Raw genomic sequence first — 26427 nt, 5'->3', positions numbered from 1 at the left:
GGTGCAAAATGCAAGAACAGCGTATACCGAGCGCCACAACCAAGTATCGGGAATTGTATACAGGAACATCTGCACAGAGTATGGGCTAAGTCACCCTAAAGCCCCCGTCACACATAGCGAGATCGCTGCTGAGTCACAAGTTTTGTGACGCAACAGCGACCTCAGCATGTGTGACACGTACCAGCGACCAGGCCCCTGCTGTGAGATCGCTGGTCGTGTCGGAATGGCCTGGACCATTTTTTGATCATTGAGGTCCCGCTGGGTAGTACACATCGCTGTGTTTGACACCTTACCAACGACCTCGTTGACAGGACGTCCCATTGAACCGTCATGAAATAGCATCGTTGTACAGGTCGCTACAGGTCGCCGCATCGCTGCTGCGTCGTTGGGGATATCGCACTGTGTGACATCTCACCAGCGACCACATAGCGACGCAGCAACGATCCCTGACAGGTCGTATCGTTGTCGGGATCGCTTAAGCGTCGCTATGTGTGACGGGGCCTTAAGACCAGGTGGGAGACCCAAGAAAAAGTGGTGGAGAATAAAAGGGCTAAAATCCTGTGGGACTTCAAGATCCAGATGGATAAGTAGGTGTTGGCTAACCAAGCTTTTCCAGAAGTATGGGAAGCCATCCTTTTTCATATATACTAACCTCATCTGTAAGTTTGGCTGATAACTTTTCATTTATCATTTATCATGTACTATGAAAGGCGTCTCTTAACATAAGATAAATCAAGGCTCGCTTTTTTCCAATAGAAAGCAATAGTTTGTTTGGTTGCCAGATATATAAATGTAATGAAGGCTTGGGTATGTCTAGGCATTTTGAGAATACGTTTATTTAGTAAAGCTTCCCATGGATTCTTTTTAAGATAAACCCCTTTAAGACACAGCCCTTTTTCATTTTTGCGTTTTCGTTTTTTGCTCCCCTCCTTCCCAGAGCCATAACTTTTTTTAGTTTTCTGTCAATGTGGCCATGTGAGGGCTTATTTTTTGCGAGACGAGTAGTACTTTTGAATGACACCATTGGTTTTACTATGTCTTGTACTAGAAAACGGGAAAAAAATTGCAAGTGCTGTGAAATTGTTTTTTGTTTGGCTTTTTTGCTAGCTTCACTAAATGCTAAAACTGACCAGCCATTGTGATTGTCGACGTCATTACGAGTTCATAGACACCGAACATGTCTAGGTTATTTTTTATCTAAGTGGTGAAGAAAAATTCCTAACTTTGCTAAAAAAAAAAAATTGCGCCATTTTCCGATACCCGTAGCGTTTCCATTTTTTGGGATGTCAGGTGAGGGCTTATTTTTTGCGTGCTGAGCTGACGTTTCTAATGATGCCACTTTTGTGCGTATACGTTCTTTTGATTGCCCGTTATTGCATTTTAATAAGCACTTGAAAGAGTAGTTGGCGATTGTCCTGGCTACTCTGGCTGGGATTAGGTACCATCTCATTAAGACTTTGTAGTTTGTTTCCAGCATCAAGGTGTTTAATATTCCTCCTGTTGAGGACCATATTTGGGACCACTCTGACTCAAAGTAGAACCGATATCAGACTCTGAGAGACGTAGTTCAGGCCAGTGAGGGAGAATGGATGAGAGTAGAGAAGTGATATTGTGCCCGGAGCATGTGGGTAGTAAGGCTACTTTCACACTTCCGTTTTCTGGTGTCTGTCGTGGTGCAGCAAAATGACGTATCGACGGGCGTCATGAAAATAGGGAAAAACGTGTGCGACGCGGATCCAGTGTAATAACAGATCCGTTGTAGAGAAATTCCCGGAATTAAATGAGAGAGAGAATCTGTTTTCTCCGTCCCCCGGAAACAATCCGGCAAAAACTGGATGAAACATGTGGCCATCAGGTGCAATCCGGCACTAATAAAACTCTTGAGAAAAAAAGTGATCCGGCAGAAGAAAAAATCAATGTTGTTTTTTTTTTTCAAAACTCGCCAGATTGTGCCTGACGGCAAAAACCTGATGTGTGAAAGTAGCCTAAGGCGAGGTGGAGTTTTTTGGTAGCGAAGTGACAAAATTCTTGAGTTGCGGGTAGCGAAACGCTTCTCCAGAAGGGAAGTGGTGTTTTTCTTGTAGGGCCGAGAATGGAATGAGTCCATCAACTTTAAAAAGATGATGGATTCTGGTGATCCCTACAGCAATCCAGACGCTGAAGTTCTTGAGGGACTCCAAGTTAGGGGGAAACTGGGGATTACCCCAGAGGGGAGCTAGAGGTGAAATCAAACTTGAGTATTTTAGTGAGTTCCAAATTTTAAGGGAATGTGTCACGTTGAAGATATGTTTACGATGAGCTGGGAGGGTCCATAATAAAGCATTGAGGGTCACCGGGTGGCACGCAGGAGCTTCCAGTGAAAGCCACAGGGGAGGTTCTGAATATGCCTGATATAAAGTTCACTGGGCTAGTTGGGCTGCTTGATAGTACTTGGAAAGGTTAGGAACTCCCAAGCCTCTTTTTAGGCGATGTCAATAAAGAGTAACTCTATTAACCCTAGGGAGACCACCTTTCCAAATAAGTGTTGATTAGTCGTTGGGCCATTTTTAAGTTGTGAAGGGACAGAAATTGGCAAGACTCGAAATAGGTAGAGCAATTTAGGGAGTATGGTCATCTTAAGTGCACGTATTTGACCGAGCCAGGAGAGGTGTAGTTTTCCCCATGTCTGAAGTAACGAGCGGATTTTGCAGAGCTTTTGAGGGTAGTTTGCTAAAAAGAGGCCAGATTAGCTGTCAGTAGTAATCTAGATGGTTGGTGACCCATTAAAAGGGGAAGTTTTGTTTGAGTTGTGGGATTATGTCAAGGGGGAGGGGATATATTCATGGCATACGATTTTTGTATGACTTATTTGCAAGCTAGAAATTTGTTCAGTTATTGAAAGATTGAAGCAGGGAAGGCTGAGGTGCTGATTGTAGTATATCGTCTACAAACATGAAGTTTATGGGAACTTGATGCAATATCTAAACCTTGAATGCTTGCGTTGTGACAGAGATGGATAGCGAATGGTTCAATTGCGAGAAGGAATAAAAGGGGTGATAAGGGGCAGCCCTGGCGAGTACCTCTTCTAATTTGAAAGAGCCCTGAAGAGAAGTCATTCTAGCGAAAATAAGCTGAAGGGGAGCTATAGAGGGCTCCGACCCATGAAAGAAAGTGGTTCGGGAACTGCCATTTTTGCAGGACTGCAAACCGATACGGCCAAGAAACCGAATCAAAGGCCTTAATATCCAGCAATAAAAGCGTACTCGCTAGGTCACATTGTGTGCAGTAAATGGGAGATTCTATGTATAGTATCTGAGGCCTGTCTGCAGGGAACGAAACCAACCTGGTCTTTGTGTATTGAGGATCCGAGGCCCGAGTTTAGGCATTGAGAGGATTTTAGCTGAGATCTTAAGGTCTATATTAATAAGGCATATAGTAGTCGGCGGAGGTCGCATCTCTTCCTTTGATGTGGGCTCAGGCGGTGAGCCCATATCAAAGCCGGGACATGTCAGCTGTTTTGTACAGCTGACATGTGCCCACAATAGCGGCGGGTGGAATCGTGATTCTCCCGCCGCTATTAACTCGCTAAATGCTGCGTCAAACACACACCGCTGACCCCCGTCACGTGATAGGAGGTCATCGGTGCATTGGCATAACAACCAGAGGTCTCCTGAAGACCTCTATGGTTGTTGATGCTGGATTGTTGTGAGCGCCACCCTGTTGTCGGCGCTCATAGCAATGCTGCAATTCCACTACATAGGGGCGATCTAAGCATCGCTCCTAAGTAGCAGAGCCGATCAGGTTATGCCAGCTTCTAGCCTCCCATGGAGGCTATTGAAGCATGGCAAAAGGGAAAAAAATTTTTTTTTTTTAAAATATGAAAAATATAAAAGTTTAAATCACCCCCCCCCTTTCACCCCATTCAAAATAAAATTAAAAAAATCAAACGTACACATATTTGGTATCAGAGAGTTCAGAATCGCCCGACCTATCAATAAAAAAAGGATTAACCTGATCGCTAAACGGCGTAGCGATAAAGTTAATCGCCAGAATTACGTTTTTTTGGTCGCCACGACATTGCATTAAAATGCAATAACTGGCGATCAAAAGAACGTATCTGTACCGAAATGGTATCACTAACCCCTTAAGCCCCAAGGGTGGTTTGCACGTTAATGACCGGGCCAATTTTTACAATTCTGACCACTGTCCCTTTACGAGGTTATAACTCTGGAACGTTTCAACGGATCCCGGTGATTCTGACATTGTTTTCTCGTGACATATTGTGCTTCATGATAGTGGTAAAATTTCTTTGATAGTACCTGCGTTTATTTGTGGAAAAAAAAATGGAAATTTGGCAAAAATTTTGAAAATTTCACAATTTTCCGACTTTGCATTTTTATGCCCTTAAATCCCAAGGATATGTCACACAAAATACTTAGTAAGTAACATTTCCCACATGTCTACTTTACATCAGCACAATTTTGGGACCAAACCTTTTTTTTGTTAGGGCGTTATAAGGCTATGTGCACACGTTCAGGATTTTTCACGCAAAAAACGCTATAAAAACTAATTAAAAACACATACATTATGCATTCTATCATTTAGAATGCATTCTGCAGGTTTTGTGCACATGGATGCGTTTTTTTCTTCCGCGAACTAAACGCATAGTGGTAAAAAATGAGCATGTTCATTATTTTTGCGGATTTTCTGCGTGTTTCACGCAATTCTATGCATTTGGGAAAAACGCTTTAAAATCGCAGTAATAACGCATGCGGATTTCTGGCTGAAATGTCCGGTTTTTGTCAGGAAAATTTCTGCAAGAAATCCTGATGTGTGCACATACCCTTAGGGTATGTGTCCACGTTCAGGATTGCATCAAGATTTGGTCAGGATTTTTCATCAGTATTTGTAAGCCAAAACCAGGAGTGGGTGACAAAAGGAAATGTGGTGCATATGTTTCTAACATACTTTTCCTCTAATTGTTCCACTCCTGGTTTTGGCTTATAAATACTGATGAAAAATCCTGACCAAATCTTGATGCAATCCTGAACGTGGACACATACCCTAAGGGTTAAAAGTTGACCAGCAATTTCTCATTTTTACAACATTTTTTTTTTTCTTTTGGGACCACATCTCATTTGAAATCATTGAGGGGTCTACATGATAGAAAATAACCAAGTGTGACAAATGCACCCTTCAAGGTGCTCAAAACCACATTTAAGGCTACGTTCACATTTGCGGTGCGTCGGGTGCAACCGCGGCGACGCATGCGCCATGCGTCCCTATATTTAACATGGGGGGCGCAAGGACATGCGTTTTGAGACGCATTCGTTTTTTGGGCGCAGAGGACGCAGTTTGTTGCATTTTTTTGCGCTATAAAAATGAACGCATGCGTCACAAAACAGCGTTTTGCGTGCGTTGCGTCGCCGACGCAGCACACAACAACGCAAATGTGAACATAGCCTAAGAAGTTTATTAACCCTTCAGGTGTTTCACAGGTATTCTTGGAATGTTTAAATAAAAATTTTCTTCAGCTCCATTTTGATTTATTTTGCTAAGGGTAAATGGACCCCAAAAGTTGTTGTACAACTTGTCCTGAGTACGCCGATACCCCATATGTGGGGGTAAACCACTGTTTGGGCGCATGGCAGAGCTCGGAAGGGAAGGAGCGCCATTTGACTTCTCAATGCAAAATTGACAGGCACCGATGTGCCTAAACATTAAACCCCCCCCCAAAAGTGACACCATTTAGGAAAGTAGACCCCCCTAAGGAACTTATCTGTGTTGTGAGAGCTTTGAACCCCCAAGTGTTTCACTACAGTTTATAATGCAAAGCCGTGAAAATAAAAGTTATTCCCACAAAAATTATTTTTTAGCCCCCAGTTTTGTATCTTCCCAGAAAAATTGGACAACAACTTTTGGGGTCCAATTTCTCCTGAGTATGCAGATACCCCATATGTGGGGGGGGAACCACCGTTTGGGCGCATGGCAGAGCTCGGAAGGGAAAGAGCGCCATTTGGAATGCAGACTTAGATGGATTGGTCTGCAGGCGTCACATTGCGTTTGCAGAGCCCCTAATGTACCTAAACAGTAGAATCCCCCCACAAGTGACTCCATATTAGAAACTAGACCCCCCAAGGAACTTATCTAGATGTATTGAGAACTTTGAACCCCCAAGTGTTTCACTACAGTTTATAACGCAGAGCTGTGAAAATAAAAAATCATTTTTTTTCCCCCACAAAAAATGTTTTTTTTAGCCCCCCAAATTTTTATTTTCCCAAGGGTAACAAGAGAAATTGGATCCCAAAAGTTGTTGTCCAATTTGTCCTGAGTACGATGATACCCCATATATTGGGGTAAACCCCTGTTTGGGCACACGGGAGAGCTCGGAAGTGAAGGAGCACTGTTTTACTTTTACAACGCAGAATTGGCTGGAATTGAGATTGGACGCCATGTCGCGTTTGGAGAGCCCCTGATGTGCCTAAACAGTGGAAACCCCCAATTATAACTGAAACCCTAATGGGGAAAATGGAAATAAATACTTTTTTTTTTTTTTTTACCTAACACAGGGGGTGATGAAGGAGGATTTGATTTACTTTTATAGCGTTATAGGGTCAGATCGCTGATCTGACACTTTGCACAGCACTGTCAGATCTGTGATCAGACATGCGGGGCTGCAGGCTTACCAGCGCTTGCTCTGAGCAGGCGCTGGTAAGCCACCTCCCTGCAGGACCCGGATGTAACCCCGCGGCCATTTTGGATCCAGGGCCTGCAGGGAGAAAGTGGTAGGAGACCCTCGGAGCAACGTGATCACATCGCGTTGCTCCGAGGGTCGCAGGGAGCCCCCTCCCTGCGCGATGCTTCCCTATGCCGCCGTAACACTGCAATCATGTTTGATCACAGTGTGCAGGGGCGGTCTGTGACCGCTCCTGGCACATAGTGCCAGATGTCTGCTGCGATAGCTGACACCCGGCCGCGCTCCCGCCGTGAGCGCGGCCAATCACGCTGGAGGTACTATCCCGTCACTGGGAATTAAGTCCCAGGTCACCTCAACGGGATAGTAAGTGATATTGGATAAAAAGGTTAAAAACGTCAGCTCGGCACGCAAAAATTAAGCACCCACCCAACCCCAGATCATGAAAAATGGAGACGCTACGGGTATCGGAAAATTGTGCTTTTTTTTTTTTTTTTTTATAGCAAAGCTTGGAAAATTAATTTTTCACCACTAGATAAAAAAGAACCTAGACATGTTTGGAGTCTATGAACTAGGATTGAGAATGATAATGGCAGCTCAGTTTTAGCATTTAGTGAACCTAGCCAAAAGGCCAAACAAAAAACAAGTGTGGGATTGCACTTTTTTGCAATTTGACTGCACTTGGCATTTTTTTCCCATTTTCTAGTACACGATATGGTAAAACCAATGATGTTGTTCAAAAGTAAACTCCTCGCGCAAAAAATAAGGCCTCACATGGCCACATTGACAGAAAAATGATTTATGTCTCTGGGAAGAAGGGGAGCGAGAAACGAAAACGCAAAAAAGACAGGGTCTCTTAAGGGGTTAAGTAATTAAAATAGTTAACGAAATGAGGAATTAGAACAGGTGTGTATTTTTTTTATAATAAAGAGCTGTGAATCCATCCAGGCCTGTGTTTTTTTTTTTATTAGGTTTCAATAGTTGGATCGCTATCTCTCTTTCATTAGGAGTGATGGCTTCATCAAGGATCTGGATTAAGGATTGGAAGAGGAATGGGATTTAGGGAGGTATCTAGCTTCTCTGCGTTCAGTGGTAGGGTCATTGTATAGTTCAAGTATACGTCGAGATTAATGGGTCATCTGCTGTGGGTTCGATGTAATGCCAGAAGATGTGGGGAAACTGTTAACACGTTAAGCGGCGAGCCAGACTGGAATCTTTCTATTGTTGAGAGCATTGAAGCGCTGTTGTGACCATCGGATGGCACCATCTGCATTTTCAGAAAGACAAAAGTCGAGTTCGGTGCAAGCGTGTAAGGTTGTGCACACACAGAATGGTCCACTGCAGATTTTTCCGCAGCCGATTTGATAAATCAGCAGGGCAAAACGCGGCGTTTTTGCTGCAGATTTATCGCGGATTTTCCACGGATTTGACTGCGGTTTTCTATTGGAGCAGCTGTAAAACCGCTGCGGAATCCACAGAATGAAGTGACAAACTGCGGAATGTAAACCACTGCGTTTCCACGCATTTTTTTCCACAGCATGTGCACTGCGTCTTTGGTTTCCCATAGGTTTATATTGTAATGAAAACTCATGGAAAACTGCTGCAGAAACGCTGCAGATTCTCAGCGTTTTCCGCATCATGTGCACATTCCCAAAGGCTACGTTCACATTAGCGTCGCGTCGCTGTTGCGTCGGCGACGCAGCGGCGACGCGCCCCTATGTTTAACATAGGGGACGCGTGCGTCTTTTTGCACGCGTTTTCCGACACGTGCGTCGTTTTAGACGCTAGCGACGGACGCAAGAAAACGCTACAAGTTGCATTTTTCTTGCGTCCGATTTCGTCAAAAAACGACGCACGCGTCGCAAAACGCGCGCGTTTTTGCGCGCGTTTGCGCGCGTTTCTCCATGCGTCGCGCGTTGCGTCGCCGACGCAGGGCGGCGCAACGCTAGTGTGAACGGAGGGTAAGAGGTCTCTGTGTTGTGGGGGGAGGGTGAGCTCTTCATCTGGGACACCAAGATCAACACTCTCCCCTCCAGATTCTCTACTCTATTACCGCTTTCTTTTTGCGAGAGGCTTCTTGGATGCAACAGCCGCCCACCACTGCTTTATGGGCTTCCCACGGAGGTTGGCGAAGAGGCAGATTGTTGATTTAAAGTGAAGTACTTGCCAAGATGAGTTTTCAACCTTGGAGCAATATCTGGATAGGAGAATAAGGAGCCATTCCGAGTCCAGGTGAATGGGCGTGGGTGGAGTGAGGAGCAAGTAAATTGAACTGGGGAATGGTCAGACCAGGGAGGTGACTGAATTGAAATATTCGACACATTTGGTATGAATGTCGGGTGTACAAAAACATGGTCTATCTTAGTATAAACCAAGTGGCGTGGGGAAATGTAAGGGTGAAGGTCTCTCCACAGATCTACCATTGATATTGTGAGAGAAGTTTATTAAGAGTCTGCAGAAGGGAGCGGTTCCAAAGGCGTTGGGGATTGGGGACCTGTAGACTTATCAAGGTTGGCTTTAAGTACGCAATTAGTCACCGCAGAGTAATGTGGCACCTTGGGCGTGTTCAGAAACCAGGTCGAACAGGCAGAGAAAGGTCGCTTGGTGGGCATTAAGGGCATAGTAGGATACTGTAGTTACCAGTGCGTCTGGAATAGAGCCAGACGCTACTAGATAGCGACCTTCCTTGTCCGCGACCGATGATTTGAAGGTAAAGGGATTGGATTTTTTTTAAACAAATAGCAACTCCTTTGGTTTTATTTGGGGCGTTTGCTGTATATAAAAGTGGGTAGGTAGCAGACAAAACTTTGGGGTATGAGGTTGTAGAGAAATGTGTTTCCTGGAGGCAAACTACATCAGCGTGTTGGGATCTATAATAGCGGAGAATTAAGGCCCCGCACATTGTGTGACAGGATTAACGGCATGATAGTGGGGTAATAATGCATATGGTAGCTCCCATTGGTGGACCACGACTTTAATTGGGCGGTGGTATCTTGGGAAAAGATATGTTAAACATATAACAATGCTACCACAATGTGGCTATAATGAACTTCAAAGGGGTATAGTAAAGCAATAAAGTTTTAGATTCTTTTGCGATAGTCTTGAGTGTACAATGTACTTATCCGTCCTGAGGATTAGGGCGATAAGCGGTAGGTAGTCATAGGCTTAGGGTACCGTCACACAGTGGCATTTTGATCGCTACGACGGCACGACGTTCCAGCGATATAGTTACGATCTCGCAGTGTCTGACACGCTCCTGCGATCAGGGACCCCGCTGAGAATCGTACGTCGTAGCAGATAGTTTGGAACTTTCTTTCGTCGTCTAGTGTCCCGCTGTGGCGGCATGATCGCATGGTGTAACAAAGGTGTGCACGATATTGTATACGATGTGCGCATAGTAACCAACGGCTTCTACATCGCACATACGTCATGAAATTATCGCTCCAGCGTCGTACATTGCAAAGTGTGACAGCAGTCTACGACGCTGGAGCGATATTGGAGCGATGCTGGAACATCACGGATCGTGCCGTCGTAGCGACCAAAGTGCCACTGTGTGACGGTACCCTTAGACGGCTGGAGCTCTCGCAAACTTCTGGATGAGTGAAAGTCGGGGTTGTACAACTTGAAGGTATCTGAAACCAGAAACTAAAAACTGTATGTAAAGTCTCTGCCGGAGAGGTCTTGGAAAAATGTTCAAGCTCTGCTCACAACTGCATCATCAGAATTCCAAAGCACAAATAGCAATATAACCACACAAACTGTAGGAGGGGATATCATCATATGGAGTAACCATATACCTACTTGGAACGCGAAGTGTACGTAAAACCAAAGTCTACAATGCATAGTCAAGGGGGAGTAATTGAAACTTGCAGCTTGAAACGACGATCCTTTGGTTGAGAAGCTGATGGTGAAGCTGGGAGGGTTTTGAATGTTTAATATCTAATTTGCTGAGGCAGCTGTCGGCACAATCAGGAGAAAGGACTGTGTGAACCATATCTAGGTGGGTGAGTATCCGCTTGAATTAGAATCTCCTGCGGTATTTGATGTTTTAGAGCTGAGGATTTCCGGGTATGGTTTCATTGCCCGTCTTTCTGCAATTGTAGTAGGAACAAGATCAGGAAAGAGTTCGTAGGAATGGCCTTGAAACTTCAAGGGAGCTGAATTCCTTGCTGCTTGTTGGAGCTGCTCTTCTGTTTGGTAGAAATGTAGTTTGAGGATAATGTCCTGTGGCGGACTTCTTGTTTGCGCCTACTCGGAGCTCTGTGAATATGGTCAATTTCAAGACGTTCCATAGAAATTCTGGGTAAAAGCTCTTGGAACAGAGTCGTCGCCGTGGATTGGAGGTCTATGATGGATTCAGGCATCCCCCTAATACGGATGTTGCATTTGCGGGCACAATTGTCAAAGTCCTCCAGTCTGTTGTTGAGTGTAAATCTCAACGTGGATCATCTCTATTTCCTTTTCGTGGGTGGAAAGGGTTACAGAAGTGAAGTCCATCCTATCCTCGAGGTCAGAAGTACGGTTTACCAATTCTTTAATTTCTTCGGAAAATTCTTTCGTTAACCTGTCTGACATTTTAGATGGCTCAGAGTGCAGGATGGACTGGAATTGAGAGCAATGCTGCATGGTCCAGACATACAATGTTTGAAATTGTAGTTGTAGAAGCCGGTATCATTTCTGAGTCGGCACCGTCTGGTACAGAGGAACTAGATGATTCAGTCGGAAAGTTAGCTCTAGAAGGCCCCAGGAAGGTTTAGGCTATGTGCACACGTTCAGGATTTCTTGCAGAAAATTTCAGGTTTTTCTCAGGAAATTTTTGCAAGAAATCTGCATGCGTTTTTTGGTGCGTTTTTTTTTTTTTTTGCTGATTTTTCCGGACATTTCCCAATGCATTATATAGTGGGAAATCCGCAAAAAATCCGCAAAATTAATGAACATGCTGCATTTTTTTACCACGATGGTTTTTTTTTGCGGAATAAAACGCATCATGTGCACAAAAATTGCGGAATGGGGGCGTGGCTATGTAGCCGAAGAAGACTGAAGCATCTTAGGAGAGCTCCGTACATCCTGAGACATATCTGCCATAAATACTGAGTGGGACCGAGCGGTACCAACCCAAACCTGAGCCCTACATACCAGAGAGTCCCCTGGATCTTCTGGGAGACCGCTGCAGAGCTCCGTGGAGTCGGGAGCCGCGGGAACCGGAGCGGGCAGGAGATCCCCGCAGGTGACGGCGGCCATTTTCTGAGCACGCGCCAGGGAGCACAGGACGCGGTGCTGCCAACTACTGGAGCTGAGCCCCCCTGTCATCCCGGAGGCGGCGGCGGCTGGCCGCGCTGATGAGAGCGGCGGGACACCTGCATGTGGGAGCAGGGAGGGCGCATGAATCACAGCGCTGCTCTCTGTTGGGTTCCTCTCATCTCAGAAGTAGCGGCGGTGAATGGTGCTGGAGAGAGAGGCGGGAAGCTTGCAGGCAGAAGCGGTGAGGACTGACAGGTGCCGGAAAGTGCCTGGGGCAGCGGCCATTAATATAGCGCACACCCTGGCAGATAGGGAGTTGCGCTTTTAACCACATCAGCGGCGCTGGGCGGTGAATGGGCGCCTGAAGAAGTAGGGGTGGTACAGTGTGTGCCCTGAAAAAGTGGGACCTGCGCCCCCGTCGGGTGGACATTTTCCCTACCAGTGCCATAACACTACAGGGATTAACCCCTTTTTAGCTGCTTCCCCGGGGGTAACTGTGAAATTACACGGCCTGCGTGTTACAAGTGACTTTGAGCTTCCCCATAATTGCACCTGAGGTCGCTTTGCATAATCTTCTTGTAAACACTCATCATGCAGCACCCTAGAGGAGCTGCAGCTGCTGAAAAATTAAAAAAATATGCCAAGGATGATCCTCCTGATAATGTGCGCAATCTTAGAAATAACCCCGCACCATCTCAGCGTAAAGGTCGCCCCTCTGATGGTAATGAGGAGAGAGGAGAGGATGAACTGACTCTTAAACAGGCATCAGAGCAGTTGATGCAAGCTATATCTCTCACTAGATCATCTCTCACGGAGAAAATAGAGGATGTACATACTGAGGTGGGGCGCCTGAGACATGACATGCAAGCTATGAGAGGGCGCATCTCAGAGGTTGAAACGAGGGTGTCTCATATAGAGGACACTATCACCCCTATGGAAGCTAAACTGAATAAAGCTGCTGGATCCGTGAATGCCTGGAAGCAAAAGGCAGACGACTTAGAAAATAGACTGCGCCGCAATAATATCCGTATCATAGGTCTCCCGGAGCGGTCAGAGGGCCAGCAGCCTGAGCAATTTCTGGAGGAATGGCTTAAGTCTACATTGGGAGATGGATTCTCCTCGACATTTTCGGTGGAGAGGGCCCATAGGGTCCCGACGAGACCTCTCCCTCCTGGAGCCCCTCCGCGACCCTTTCTGGCGCGTCTCCTTAATTGTAGAGACAGAGACACCATCCTCCGCTTGGCGCGACAGAGGGGCCTCATTAAATTCGATAATGCTACCATATCGATCTTTCCAGATTTTTCCATGGAGCTTCAAAAGCAGCGGGCACGATTTATGGATGTCAAGAAACAACTCAGAGAGGAGAACATCGTCTACTCTATGCTTTATCCGGCCCGGCTCCGTATTGTTTATAAGGGCTCCTCCTTATTTTTCACAGACCCAGCGGAGGCGATCGAGTGGCTGCGGTCCCGTGTGGGATCGAATGCGGAGGACTCCTAACCTGGACTCCCTGACTAATGGCAGTATAGATAGAGCTCTCTGTTTGGGTGCAGGGAATGTCAACAATACCGGACACTGAATCCAGTGAGGGTATCCCTTTTTCAATTTGACTGTGGGAGTATGGAAATATACTCCCCTATTGTTCAAGTTTTGTTCAGTTTGGTTTTATGTATTAGATTTGATTGTTTACTAGGTATGGTTGCCGCTAATGCTGACTCTTTGCTCTGTGCGATGCCGCTGAACTACACCCGAATAGTAATGATATGCATTCACTTTCCCTTTAAGAGTGAACATGGGGGCTGAAATTATATGTATGACCTGGAACATACGAGGTATAAAGACCCCACGAAAGAAAATTAAGGTATTCTCGCAGATAAAAAAATATCACCCTCATGTTGTGGCACTAATAGAGACACATTTAACAAGGGACACAGTTCGATGTATGCAGAAACCGTGGGTACAATGGTCCTTGCACACATTCCACACTAGCTACTCTAGAGGGGTTTCTCTACTGATACACAAGGAGGTCAGGTGGGAGGCCAGGGAGGCGAGACGTGATCCAGAGGGCCGCTTCGTCTTTGTGCATGCATTTATTAATTCACGAGAGTATGTGTTGTTGTGCATCTATAATCCTCCTCCTGCTAATGTGTCAATCCTCCGTATGGCTCTAGGCTTCTCCTTAAAATATCCGGAAGCCAAAGTTATTTGTATGGGGGACTTTAACTTAGTTATGAATCAATCCATGGATAGATTGAGACTGGATGACGTAACACCAGGGGACGCTTTACCTCAACAACCCTCTCAATTAGCATTGTTTATGAACGGGAGCGGGTGGTTAGATTTATGGAGAATAAATCATCCGGAAGTTAGAGGGTACACTGCCACTCGTCAACTAGACAATCTCTATCTAGAATAGACTATATATTTGGGTCGGGTGAGTTGGCATTACGGGTGGATAGCATTGAACATGGTAATCGGGGGATCTCAGACCATAGTCCAATTATTCTTAAACTTAAATATGAGAAATCCGATAATAGTAATGGGTTCTGGAAACTGAATCCCTTCTGGTTGAAATTGATAGACTCTAGTGATAGGACGGTTGATCAGTTGAATGATTTTACTCTAACACATTCGGAACTCCAAAACTCTGGTCTATTTTGGGATACCCTGAAGGCATACCTGAGAGGATGCTTGTCCTCAACTATTTCCTACATCAAGAGGGTAACGGCAAGGGAGGATGAGGAGATAGAGCAAAGATTAAAAGACTCAGAGGCCACTTATATAGCTAATCAGTCCAGCAGCAATAGAATTGAATGGCTTACTTCCCAGAGACTATATACCCAGCATGCAGACGCTAAGTCAAAACGCAAACTATTTTTCACTCGGCAGTCCTATTTTGAGCTAGGCAATCAAGCCAGTACACTCCTGGCCTTTTTGGTGCGCCAACATAACACCTCCAACACAATATTGCAGATCCGGGCGTCTGATGGCTCGTTGGTATCCTCTACTGATAAAATACTTCAGAGCTTTTACGATTACTACATTTCACTATACAAATCTAAAAGTGGTTTTGATATTGATGAATGCTTGGATTATCTATCAGATATAACATTCCCCTTACTAAGCCCATCTCAACGAGCCCTTATGGAGGCTGAATTCACCCTGGAAGAGGTAGAACATGCAATAGCGGATATGGCTACTGGGAAGGCCCCGGGACCTGATGGGTTCCCCATTGAATTTTACAGGAAATACCGTGATAAATTAGCACCTATATTGCTAAAGGTACTTAGGGGAATATGGGAGGGTGAATCTGTACCTGAAACATTTTATGATGCTAATATTGTCGTGCTCAGGAAGGAAGGGAAGGATCCTCTAGGTTGTGGATCATATAGACCAATTTCTTTGGTGAATGTTGACTATAAGATTTTTACGAAAATTCTAGCTACCAGACTGAATACGATCATATTGGATCTCATACACCCAGATCAAACTGGTTTTATGCCCGGGAAAAATACCTCTATTAATATCAGACGGGTGCAATCGGTTATTCAATATAGTACACTAGAACCAGACAATAAGTGGGCATTGGCTTCGCTGGACGCAGCCAAGGCTTTTGATTCCCTCGAGTGGTCTTTTTTAATTGCATGTCTACGGAAATATGGGTTTGGGAATAAATTTCTGAGAGGGATAGGTACACTATATGCGAAGCCTGGGGCGCGAATGGTGGTAAACGGCTTTGTGTCTGCGCCATTTTCTTTGCATAGGGGAACTCGCCAGGGATGCCCTCTCTCCCCAGCCTTATTTGCCTTGGCAATAGAAGCCTTGGCAATACGGATGAGGTCTTCTGTAGATATTAAAGGGATACATATTGCTGATCGGGTGGACACTATAGGTCTATATGCTGATGATATGGTGGTGTTTATGGACCAGACGGAGGATACATTACCAAAAGTAATAACGATGATTGATAAATTTAGCAAGTTTTCTGGCCTATATATAAACTGGGATAAGTCTGCTTTGATGCCTCTCTCCCATACCCCAATGCCAAACCTTGAAACCCTCTCGCTATTGCCCATTGTCTCCAATTTTAAGTATCTCGGGATGCATATGACTCAGCGCAGTCACCTTGATCTACATCTCAATATATATCCACTAATTGACGTGGTTAAATTTAAATATGCTACCTGGGATAAGCTCCCGCTATCGGTGGCTGGTCGTATTAACCTGATCAAAATGATTTTACTCCCAAAATTGAGCTATTGTTTTCAACATAGTGCCGTTTCAATACCTAAATCTTTCTTTGCAACCCTGAATTCCCTTACCACATCCTTCATATGGGGGAAGGCTAGGCCTAAACTTAAATTATCCACCCTGCAGAGACCTAAGCGGGGAGGCGGGGCGGCTTTGCCGGACTTCTATCTGTATTACCTTGCTGGACAGGCCAAAATGATAAGTGAGTGGATGCCCGGGAGGTCTCTCCCCAACTCTGAAAGCCATATATTACATTCGGCTAAAGTTGATTTCCCGATGGGTTTTCTAGAGATGGAGAAAATTGCTGTCCCTCGTTTGCTTCCTTTGCTTCGCCTGGCACGATCAGTATGGAGACAAATTAAAAAAGTGACACAATATGTAGATATAGCAGCCGAAATGCCGTTATGGAATAATGGTTACTTTCCGGGATTATTGGGCCACCCATCTACTGAATTTTGGATATCGTGTGGTGTCCTTACGGTGAGCAATATACATAGCCAGGGGGTTTTTGTTTCTTTTGAACAATTACAAAATACTCATAATATACCGAAGTCTCAATTTTTCCGCTACCTGCAACTAAGATCTGCCTTCCAATCACATGTACGAAATACGGGTGCGGGTCGAGCTATTTCAACTCTGCCGTTAATAGGAATTCTTAATTCACAGGGCCCTCAGGGACTGATTTCCTCTTTATACACCTACCTGATATCCATAGGCGAAGTATCTGCTATAGATTCAATTAAGGGAAAATGGGGGAGACTTCTTCCAGATACACTAGGAGAAGAATGGGATGAAATCTTGGAATCTCCAACTAAGGTCTCCCCGTCAATCAATAATAAGATGATCCAATTATATATAATCTATCAATCTTATTTGACCCCGACTCGTCTTTTTAAAATGGGCCGTCTTCATTCATCAGACTGCTTGAGATGTCACTCTAGTGACGCAGATTTTATCCATATGATATGGAAGTGTCCTGTTATTTTTCAATATTGGAGAGAAGTGACGGCACTATTGACATCTTTGGTGTCGATCCCTGTTCCACTTGAGCCACTGGTGTGTTTGTTTGGAGTATGGGAGGCGGAGGCTTGGGATCGCCACACGGGAATATTCCTGAGGGAGTCACTGTTCATGGCACGAAAGGTGTTGGCGCTGCGTTGGATGGGAGGCTCTGGTCCATCTCTTAGAGCATGGGTTGACTTAATAAATTCAATTATTCCGTATGAGCGGACGCTTTATCAGAATAGGGGTTGTCCAACTAAATTTGAGAAGATATGGGGAAGATGGAATTCACCCTGTCACACTGTATAAGTTAAAAGGACTCAGTATACGCATAAGAAAAGGGTGTATGACTCTCTAGATAATAGTTACCAACAGAGCGGGATGTATTTAGAACTATTCTTTGTAAGCGGCATTACGTTTGTATTAAAGACTTTATTAGAAGTTAATGTAGTTACAGTTAAAGTTTAAAATAAGGCATTAATGATCAACATGCACAATTTATTATCTTTATAATATCTTATACATGGCTATGTATGGTAATTTCCTGTAATTAATGGAAAATGATGAATACGAGCAAAATGTGTATGATCTTTCCTGAAATCAATAAACGAATTTAAAAAAAAAAAAAAATTGCAGAATGCATTCTAAATGATGGGATGCATAATGTATGCTGTTATTTGCGTTTTTATAGCGAAAAAAATCGAAAAATCAGCAACGTGTGCACATAGCCTTAGTTCTGTTAGTGAAGAGGACTTATGGCTAGGATTCACAAGGTTGTTTTTCCAAGGCGTAGGCATGAGGGCGAATTTACGCTGTAGCGGACTCCAATAGATTATATCCAGCTGATGATTAATGAAATAAAAGAAAAGCATGTTTAGCACTTGTGGCCAAATGGACCCAGGACAGTTCGCTTGCTTAAGTACGATGCTGTAATATTATGGCAGCTGAAAGTTTTAGGGTCCTTAAACAAGTTGATGGCGTAGTAAGTGTGTCGCCACAAGGTGTCAGCAGAGTACTACTCAGGCAGCTGTATTACTTAGTATGGATCTATCTCAGGCCCCAGGGCCATTTACGGCCCTCGATGACCTTTTATCAGGCCTTTGGGCAGATTCTCGGGGACCGCATTCTTGGGCAGGGAGCTGTATTTTGATTGCCACCAGCTCATTAATTCTTGCTCTGTCAGCACAGTGTTCACTATATTGAAGGGCAGGCAATGCAAGATTACGTCCTGACACCAGTGCCAGTCAAGATGTACTTTGTGTGCGGAGTTTGTACGGCCCCCGAAGGATGGTAGAAATATCCAAACGGCCCTAAACAGAAGAAATCCCCCGCCCCCGAATCTGCTCAATTCAATCAGTCGCAGCGTGTCTCTACTGCCTCCTGCTGGATCACTCTCGTAATGAAGACTGATCCACTCACCCTATTCAAGTTGGCGTCGGTAAGAGGCCCACCACTTGGGGCAGCCGACCAGCGCGTCCGCTCCGCTGCACCACCACCGCAGCCAGGACCGGAGGGACCCCTGCGGCCGGCACAAAGGACACAAGATGTCAACTCCAGGGGAGCAAGAGGTATATAGCTGGGGAGGAGCCGGTGGTATACCCGGAAACAGCGCCGCACAGGGCCGGGGGCAGCGAACAGGCCGCACCTTGGGTGTTGCAGGCAGCAAGGGCGGCCAGGAGGGCACACCGCAAAAGAAGGGAGTCCTGGCGCCGCGTGAGTCAACCAGCGCACGTACCAGTAACCCGCTGGGGGATCTTCTGCGTGCTCTGCAGGTCAGGGCTGAGGAAGAAGATGACACACAGCCCTGACTGTGTCCTCCGTGATCTGCGTTCCCAGCGCCCTGGGTCCTGCACAGAATAGAGCAGCTAAACTGAAGCATGCCCGGGATGGATCTGGGGATTACGGCCCAAAGTCTTGGGGGATATAAGGCAGAAAATGGTCCAGAGGGGGAAAGAATTGGTGATTAGACTGAGCTCTGGTGTCTTGCGTCCTCTTCCTGGCTATAATTACAATTTTATCATTATGTATAATGGGGGGCTGGTAGTGAGGCATCAGTGACCAGTCAGCAGTCTTCATTATGAATAGCTAATCAGAGCACCGCCCAGAAGAACGAGCCTATCATTAGCTCAAAACTGAATAAAGATTCCACGACAACCACAAGATGGATTTATCACCAGGTATCCTTGTAATCAGTATAACGGCACCGACCAGACACTGTCTGTAGTCACTGAGCACAATCCTGATCACAGGTATCAGTGTAATCAGTATAACGGCACCGACCTGACACTGTCTGTAGTCACTGAGCACAATTCTGATCACAGGTATCAGTGTAATCAGTATAACGGCTCCGACCTGACACTGTAGTCACTGAGCACAATCCTGATCACAGGTATCAGTGTAATCAGTATAACGGCGCCAACCTGACACTGTAGTCACTGAGCACAATCCTGATCACAGGTATCAATGTAATCAGTATAACGGCACCGACCTGACACTGTAATCACTGAGCACAATCCTGATCACAGGTATCAGTGTAATCAGTATAACGGCGCCAACCTGACACTGTAGTCACTGAGCACAATCCTGATCACAGGTATCAGTGTAATCAGTATAACGGCACCGACCTGACACTGTCTGTAGTCACTGAGCACAATCCTGATCACAGGTATCAATGTAATCAGTATAACGGCGCCGACCTGACACTGTAGTCACTGAGCACAATCCTGATCACAGGTATCAGTGTAATCAGTATAACGGCACCGACCTGACACTGTCTGTAGTCACTGAGCACAATTCTGATCACAGGTATCAGTGTAATCAGTATAACGGCTCCGACCTGACACTGTAGTCACTGAGCACAATCCTGATCACAGGTATCAGTGTAATCAGTATAACGGCGCCAACCTGACACTGTAGTCACTGAGCACAATCCTGATCACAGGTATCAATGTAATCAGTATAACGGCACCGACCTGACACTGTAATCACTGAGCACAATCCTGATCACAGGTATCAGTGTAATCAGTATAACGGCGCCAACCTGACACTGTAGTCACTGAGCACAATCCTGATCACAGGTATCAGTGTAATCAGTATAACGGCACCGACCTGACACTGTCTGTAGTCACTGAGCACAATCCTGATCACAGGTATCAATGTAATCAGTATAACGGCGCCGACCTGACACTGTAGTCACTGAGCACAATCCTGATCACAGGTATCAGTGTAATCAGTATAACGGCACCGACCTGACACTGTCTGTAGTCACTGAGCACAATCCTGATCACAGGTATCGGTGTAATCAGTATAACGGCGCCAACCTGACTGTCTTGTAGGTTACTGAGCACAATCCTGATCACAGGTATCAGTGTAAACAGTATAACGGCACCGACCTAACACTGTCTGTAGTCACTGAGCACAATCCTGATCACCGGTATCAGTGTAATCAGTATAACGGCACCGACCTGACACTGTCTGTAGTCACTGAGCACAATCCTGATCACAGGTATCAGTGTAATCAGTATAACGGCGCCGACCTGACACTGTAGTCACTGAGCACAATCCTGATCACAGGTATCAGTGTAATCAGTATAACGGCACCGACCTGACACTGTCTGTAGTCACTGAGCACAATCCTGATCACAGGTATCGGTGTAATCAGTATAACGGCGCCAACCTGACTGTCTTGTAGGTTACTGAGCACAATCCTGATCACAGGTATCAGTGTAATCAGGATAACGGCACCGACCTGACACTGTCTGTAGTCACTGAGCACAATCCTGATCACAGGTATCAGTGTAATCAGTATAACGGCGCCAACCTGACTGTAGGTTATTGAGCACAATGCTGCTGAAAGGTTCCCTTTAAGTCCCAGGACACAGAGGTAATAGGCTTACCAGAGGTGAGTGTGACCGGAGCCTGTTTTCTTTCAGTGACCTGGTGTCATCTCTGCTGAACCCTGCAGTCTGTATGGACACCCAGGAGGAGCAGCGTTCACACAGCCCCCCCACATCGCTCGTACCCCGGATTCACGCCATATTGATCCGTAAACTTCCACACACAAATCCATTAATCCTGAGCTCCATGTGTGAAACTGAGGAAAGCAAGTGTAAGTAATGGCTGACTGACATCCCCCTTCTATATCTTCAGCTTCACTGCACCAGATGTATCATGCATTTCTCCTTTTCTAGGAGTAGGAAAATATTTAGAATTGAGTCCTCAGTGGTTGATACCTTTTAATGGCCAACTGACAAGATGGTAGAAAATTATAAACTTTCAAGACTACTCCGGTCTCCATCAGGCATCGACTAAAATAAATTCTGAAGAATCACATATATGCACAACACCGCACCGAAAAAACCCATAGATGAGACAGGTGACGATAAGCAGAATTACCATTATGTGAGTGATAAACAGTTATGTCCATAAATATTGAACCAGTTCATAGATGAGGAATGTTTTATTGTCCTCTGATTGGGGTCTGGTTCTGTTATGATGACCCCACATGGTCTGAGGAGCAAACTCCTTAGTTTATGTAAAAAAACATAAATCCATGCGACACATCAATTCCTACACTGAGTGTGTTAAAGGTCATCATCCGCTTATATTCCCATATTCTTCTGTCTCTGAGATTTGAAGTTGCCTTTTAAAACAAGTAATTTCATGTCCATAATGTTATGATTTGGGAGACAGAAATGTATTGCCACAGGTAGATCCATTCTTTTTTCTCTTATTGTGTGGCGATGAGAGTTCATCCTTGTTCTCAGTTTCTGCCCTGTCTCCCCACATACAGACCCCCAGTTGGACATTTCGTACAAATAATTAGGTACACCACATTAGAAGTGACGCAGCTGAAAGTTCCTGGGATCTTGTAGTCCTGATGTGAATTGGGGATCTTTATCTTGTCCGTGGTCATTATAAATGGACAGGTTTTACATTTTTTGTCTGGTTGTAGGTTCCTGCAGCTGTTGGAGAGGACAGGGAGCTGTTGACAATGATGCTTCTTAGATTTGGGGGCTGCCTAAAACACAGTGGGGGGTCTGGAAATATGGATTGTAAGCGGCATCTTTTTGCAGTAAAGGTTGTAATTTCCGTGCAGCTCCCCTCAGCACCTCCAGATTTGGATTGTAGGTAACCACTGGAGGCACCCGGTTATTTTCTTCTTTAGCTTTGTAATGTAGCAGGTGATTCCTTGATATTCTGGAGGCTCTTGTAATCTGGTTTTCAATTGTTCTTGGATGGTCGCCCTGATTCAAAAAGGTCTTTCTGAGGCGACCAAGGTGTTCATCTCTATCCAGGGGGGTGGAACATATACGATTGTATCTGATGGCTTGGCTGTAGACAGTAGAGTTTTTATTTTGGATGGAAACTGTCCCATTTAAGGTATGTTGGGCGGTCAATTGGCTTCTGATACAGGGATGTCTCTATTTCATTGTTCTGCAGCTGAATAATGGTGTCCAAAAAGTTAATTTCAGGGCAGGAGTGGTTGAGTGTGAAGTTGATGGTGGGATGAAATTGATTAAACTGTTCATGGAACGTCTTTAGCTGCGGCTCAGACTCCGTCCAGATGATTAAAATGTCATCAATGTAGCGGTAGTACGCCAGAGGCCTGATGGGACATGAGGACAAAAAGTCGCTTTCAAGCCTGGCCATGAAAAGATTTGCCTACTGTGGGCCATTTTACTTCCCATTGCTGTGCCAGTCTTCTGTAGATATACAGTACAGACCAAAATTTTGGACACACCTTCTCATTTAAAGATTTTTCTGTGTTTTCATGACTGTGAAAATTGTACATTCACACTGAAGGCATCAAAACTATGAATTAACACATGTGGAATTATATACTTAACAAAAAAGTGTGAAACAACTGAAAATGTCTTATTCTAGGTTCTTCAAACTGGTCACCTTTTGCTTTGACTGCTTTGCACACTCTTGGCATTCTCTTGATGAGTTTCAAGAGGTAGTCACCGGGAATGGTCTTCCAACAGTCTTGAAGGAGTTCCCAGAGATGCTTAGCACTTGTTCGCCCTTTTACCTTCACTCTGCGGTCCATCTCACCCCAAACCATCTCGATTGGGTTCAGGTCTGGAGACTGTGGAGGCCAGGTCATCTGGCGTAGCCCCCCATCACTCTCCTTCTTGGTCAAATAGCCCTTACACAGCCTGGAGGTGTGTTTGGGGTCATTGTCCTGTTGAAAAATAAATGGTCCAACTAAATGCAAACCTGATGGAATAGCATGCCGCTGCAAGATGCTGTGGTAGCCATGCTGGTTCAGTATGCCTTCAATATTGAATAAATCCCCAACAGTGTCTCCAGCAAAGCCCCCCCACACCATCACACCTCCTCCTCCATGCTTCACGGTGGGAACCAGGCATGTAGAGTCCATCCGTTCACCTTTTCTGCGTCGCACAAAGACACGGTGGTTGGAACCAAAGATCTCAAATTTGGACTCATCAGACCAAAGCACAGATTTCCACTGGTCTAATGTCCATTCCTTGTGTTCTTTAGCCCAAACAAGTCTCTTCTGCTTGTTGCCTGTCCTTAGCAGTGGTTTCCTAGCAGCTATTTTACCATGAAGGCCTGCTGCACAAAGTCTCCTCTTAACAGTTGTTGTAGAGATGTATCTGCTGCTAGAACTCTGTGGCATTGCCCTGGTCTCTAATCTGAGCTGCTGTTAACCTTTTCTGAGGCTGGTGACTCGGATAAACTTATCCTCAGAAGCAGAGGTGACTCTTGGTCTTCCTTTCCTGGGGCGGTTGTCATGTGAGCCAGTTTCTTTGTAGCGCTTGATGGTTTTTGCCACTGTACTTGGGGACACTTTCAAAGTTTTCCCAATTTTTCGGACTGACTGACCTTCATTTCTTAAAGTAATGATGGCCACTAGTTTTTCTTTACTTAGCTGCTTTTTTCTTGCCATAATACAAATTCTAACAGTCTATTCAGTAGGACTATCAGCTGTGTCCACCAGACTTCTGCACAACACAACTGATGGTCCCAACCCCATTTATAAGGCAAGAAATCCCACTTATTAAACGGGAGGGCACACCTGTGAAGTGAAGACCATTCCCGGTGACTACCTCTTGAAGCTCATCAAGAGAATGCCAAGAGTGTGCAAAGCAGTCATCAAAGCAAAAGGTGGCTACTTTGAAGAACCTAGAATATAAGACCTATTTTCAGTTGTTTCACACTTTTTTGTTAAGTATATAATTCCACATGTGTTAATTCATAGTTTTGATGCCTTCAGTGTGAATTTACAATTTTCATAGTCATGAAAATACAGAAAAATCTTTAAATAAGGTGTGTCCAAACTTTAGGTCTGTACTGTATCTTGTTGTCAAATTCAAAGTAATTGTGGGTGAGGATGAATTTTATAAGTTTCACCACAGAATCCGCATCAGTCCCTGTGTTTTCCATGAAGAATTTGCAGGCATTTAATCCATCCTGGTGTGGGATATTGGAGTACAGAGATTCCGCATCCATGGCGGCCAGGATGGTTCCTTCTGGTAGAGGACCTGTTGCTGATAGTTTATTCAATAGGTCAGTTGTGTCCTGAATGAAGCTGGGTGTATCCTTTACCAGGGGTTTAAGAATAACCTACCCATCCAGATACCTGCTCAGTAATGAATTAATTTCATTAGTATGTGCCTGATGAAGAGACCTGAGTAGTCTTGAAAGCTTGTCATTTACCATCTTTTCAGTTAGCCATTAAAATGTATCAACCACTGAGGACTCTCAATTCTAAATATTTTTCTATCCACTGGCTAATACAGTACCAAGATATATATCTTTCCTGTTTCTAGGTGTATCCAGTTTCATGTCCGAGCTGCCATCTGTGAGATGTGAACTATTGGGGTTCTTAACGCATGCTCTAATGGGTGATAGTCTGGCCGCGCAGTACCTCGTCCTCCACCTCATCTCCACCGTGTGAGTATTACTGAAAAGCCCCTCGTGTCCTCTGCGCATGGTATTCGTGAGGCTGAGCACCTACAACTTGCTGACGCATAGAGATGTGAATAACCATGTGAGGCGAAGCTTGGTCTGCAGTGGTCCAGATGTTGCTTCTCTTGTGGGGCCTCCAACATTGCAGAATACAAGTTCTGTACAGTTTATTGGGAAGAATATAATGTGCAGTCAGTGATGGTGTAAATGATCTGTGTTGTACGGAATATAAGTGAGCTCGCTGGTGGGTTGGCGGAGTGCGCGGGTTGGCGGGATGTCATGAATCCTACTCGTCTCGCTGCTGCACTCGCACTGTTCCATACATTTTTTTTTTCCCATGAAGGTTTTTGAGGTCTGCTCAGGACTGTCACTATTTGTATAATCTGTAGTGTTGTGATATTGGTTGTCCACAAGGACAATAGGTTCCTTAGTAACTGTTCCTGTCGTGGCTCTCTGGGCAGATACAGAATGTGTAGACCGGTGACGTGTGCACTTTCTATATTGACACCCTTTCATCCACTGATCCTTGGATTCTTCGGTTTCTTTTTTCCTTCCTCTTTCCCTGTGCTCCTCTGTTTAGGTATGGGACCTTCTCAGCTCATGTCTTAGGTGAGTTTATTGGGTGAATTTCATTGTGGAAGATGATGTGACACTGAGCCAGATGTTGCCTTGTGCAGCCATTTTGCGATGCTCCTGGGGATTCTTGTGACTAGACTATAGAAGTCTTCTATCAGATGTCTGCTATCCTGCTTGCTGCACACAGTGTCCTTCAAGTTATGTCTTGAGTGGCCTTCTCATTCCATTCCATCCCTTCATGACTTCACCTCTGGGCAATGTCCTCTTTGTAGAGGCCGGGTCAGACATGTAAAGATTTATCAATGTGACCAACCCTCCAATGATCTTGTGCCTTCCATGGACCTATGCAGAGGAGCCCTAGATATTCGCCATGTGAAAAAACCCACTACATTTACATACCTTTGTTATATTGCTCATGGTGCTCCACTTACCATGCAAGGTGTGTACAGGGCTTTCATTCTTGTCTGGTCATGAGCTCTGCCAGAGGCTGTTGCCACATCTGCGGTTGATCAGAGCATAAATGCTTGGGGACTTGGCGATCGGTGTTTTACAAGTAGTCTCGGCACGTTTCTCAATGGATCGTTTGGGAAACTGATGTTTGGTTTGTTGACGCTCAATAAGTGGAATGTCAGAAGATGTTCAGACAGTGGCCCCTCAATCAAATGCATGGTGCCAGGTTATTACTGTCTGGGTGCTATCTTGAGTAGTGTCTCCCCCACATGCTGGCAAGTCTGCTTCTTTGGCAT

General features: G+C 45.1%; 1 protein-coding gene across 7 annotated transcripts in view; it reads left to right on the top strand.

Moving 5' to 3' along the window:
• MCMBP (minichromosome maintenance complex binding protein) overlaps nucleotides 1-26427 on the top strand; it is a 129302-nt gene that overhangs the window by 68435 nt on the left and 34440 nt on the right. For 5 of the 7 annotated variants that reach the window (XM_069752668.1, XM_069752667.1, XM_069752666.1 and 2 more), the window contains 2 exons: nucleotides 21100-21275; nucleotides 24967-25090. The exons of the other annotated variants lie outside the window; for them this stretch is intronic. In XM_069752668.1, the coding sequence (XP_069608769.1) occupies nucleotides 21100-21275; nucleotides 24967-25090 (300 nt within the window). The remainder of the gene's footprint in view (nucleotides 1-21099; nucleotides 21276-24966; nucleotides 25091-26427) is intronic. 7 annotated transcript variants of the gene reach the window in all.

The sequence above is a fragment of the Ranitomeya imitator genome, chromosome 2 (assembly GCF_032444005.1).
Source record: "Ranitomeya imitator isolate aRanImi1 chromosome 2, aRanImi1.pri, whole genome shotgun sequence".
Classification (NCBI taxonomy): Eukaryota; Metazoa; Chordata; class Amphibia; order Anura; family Dendrobatidae; genus Ranitomeya; species Ranitomeya imitator.
This window is presented reverse-complemented; position numbering and strand designations above follow the sequence as displayed.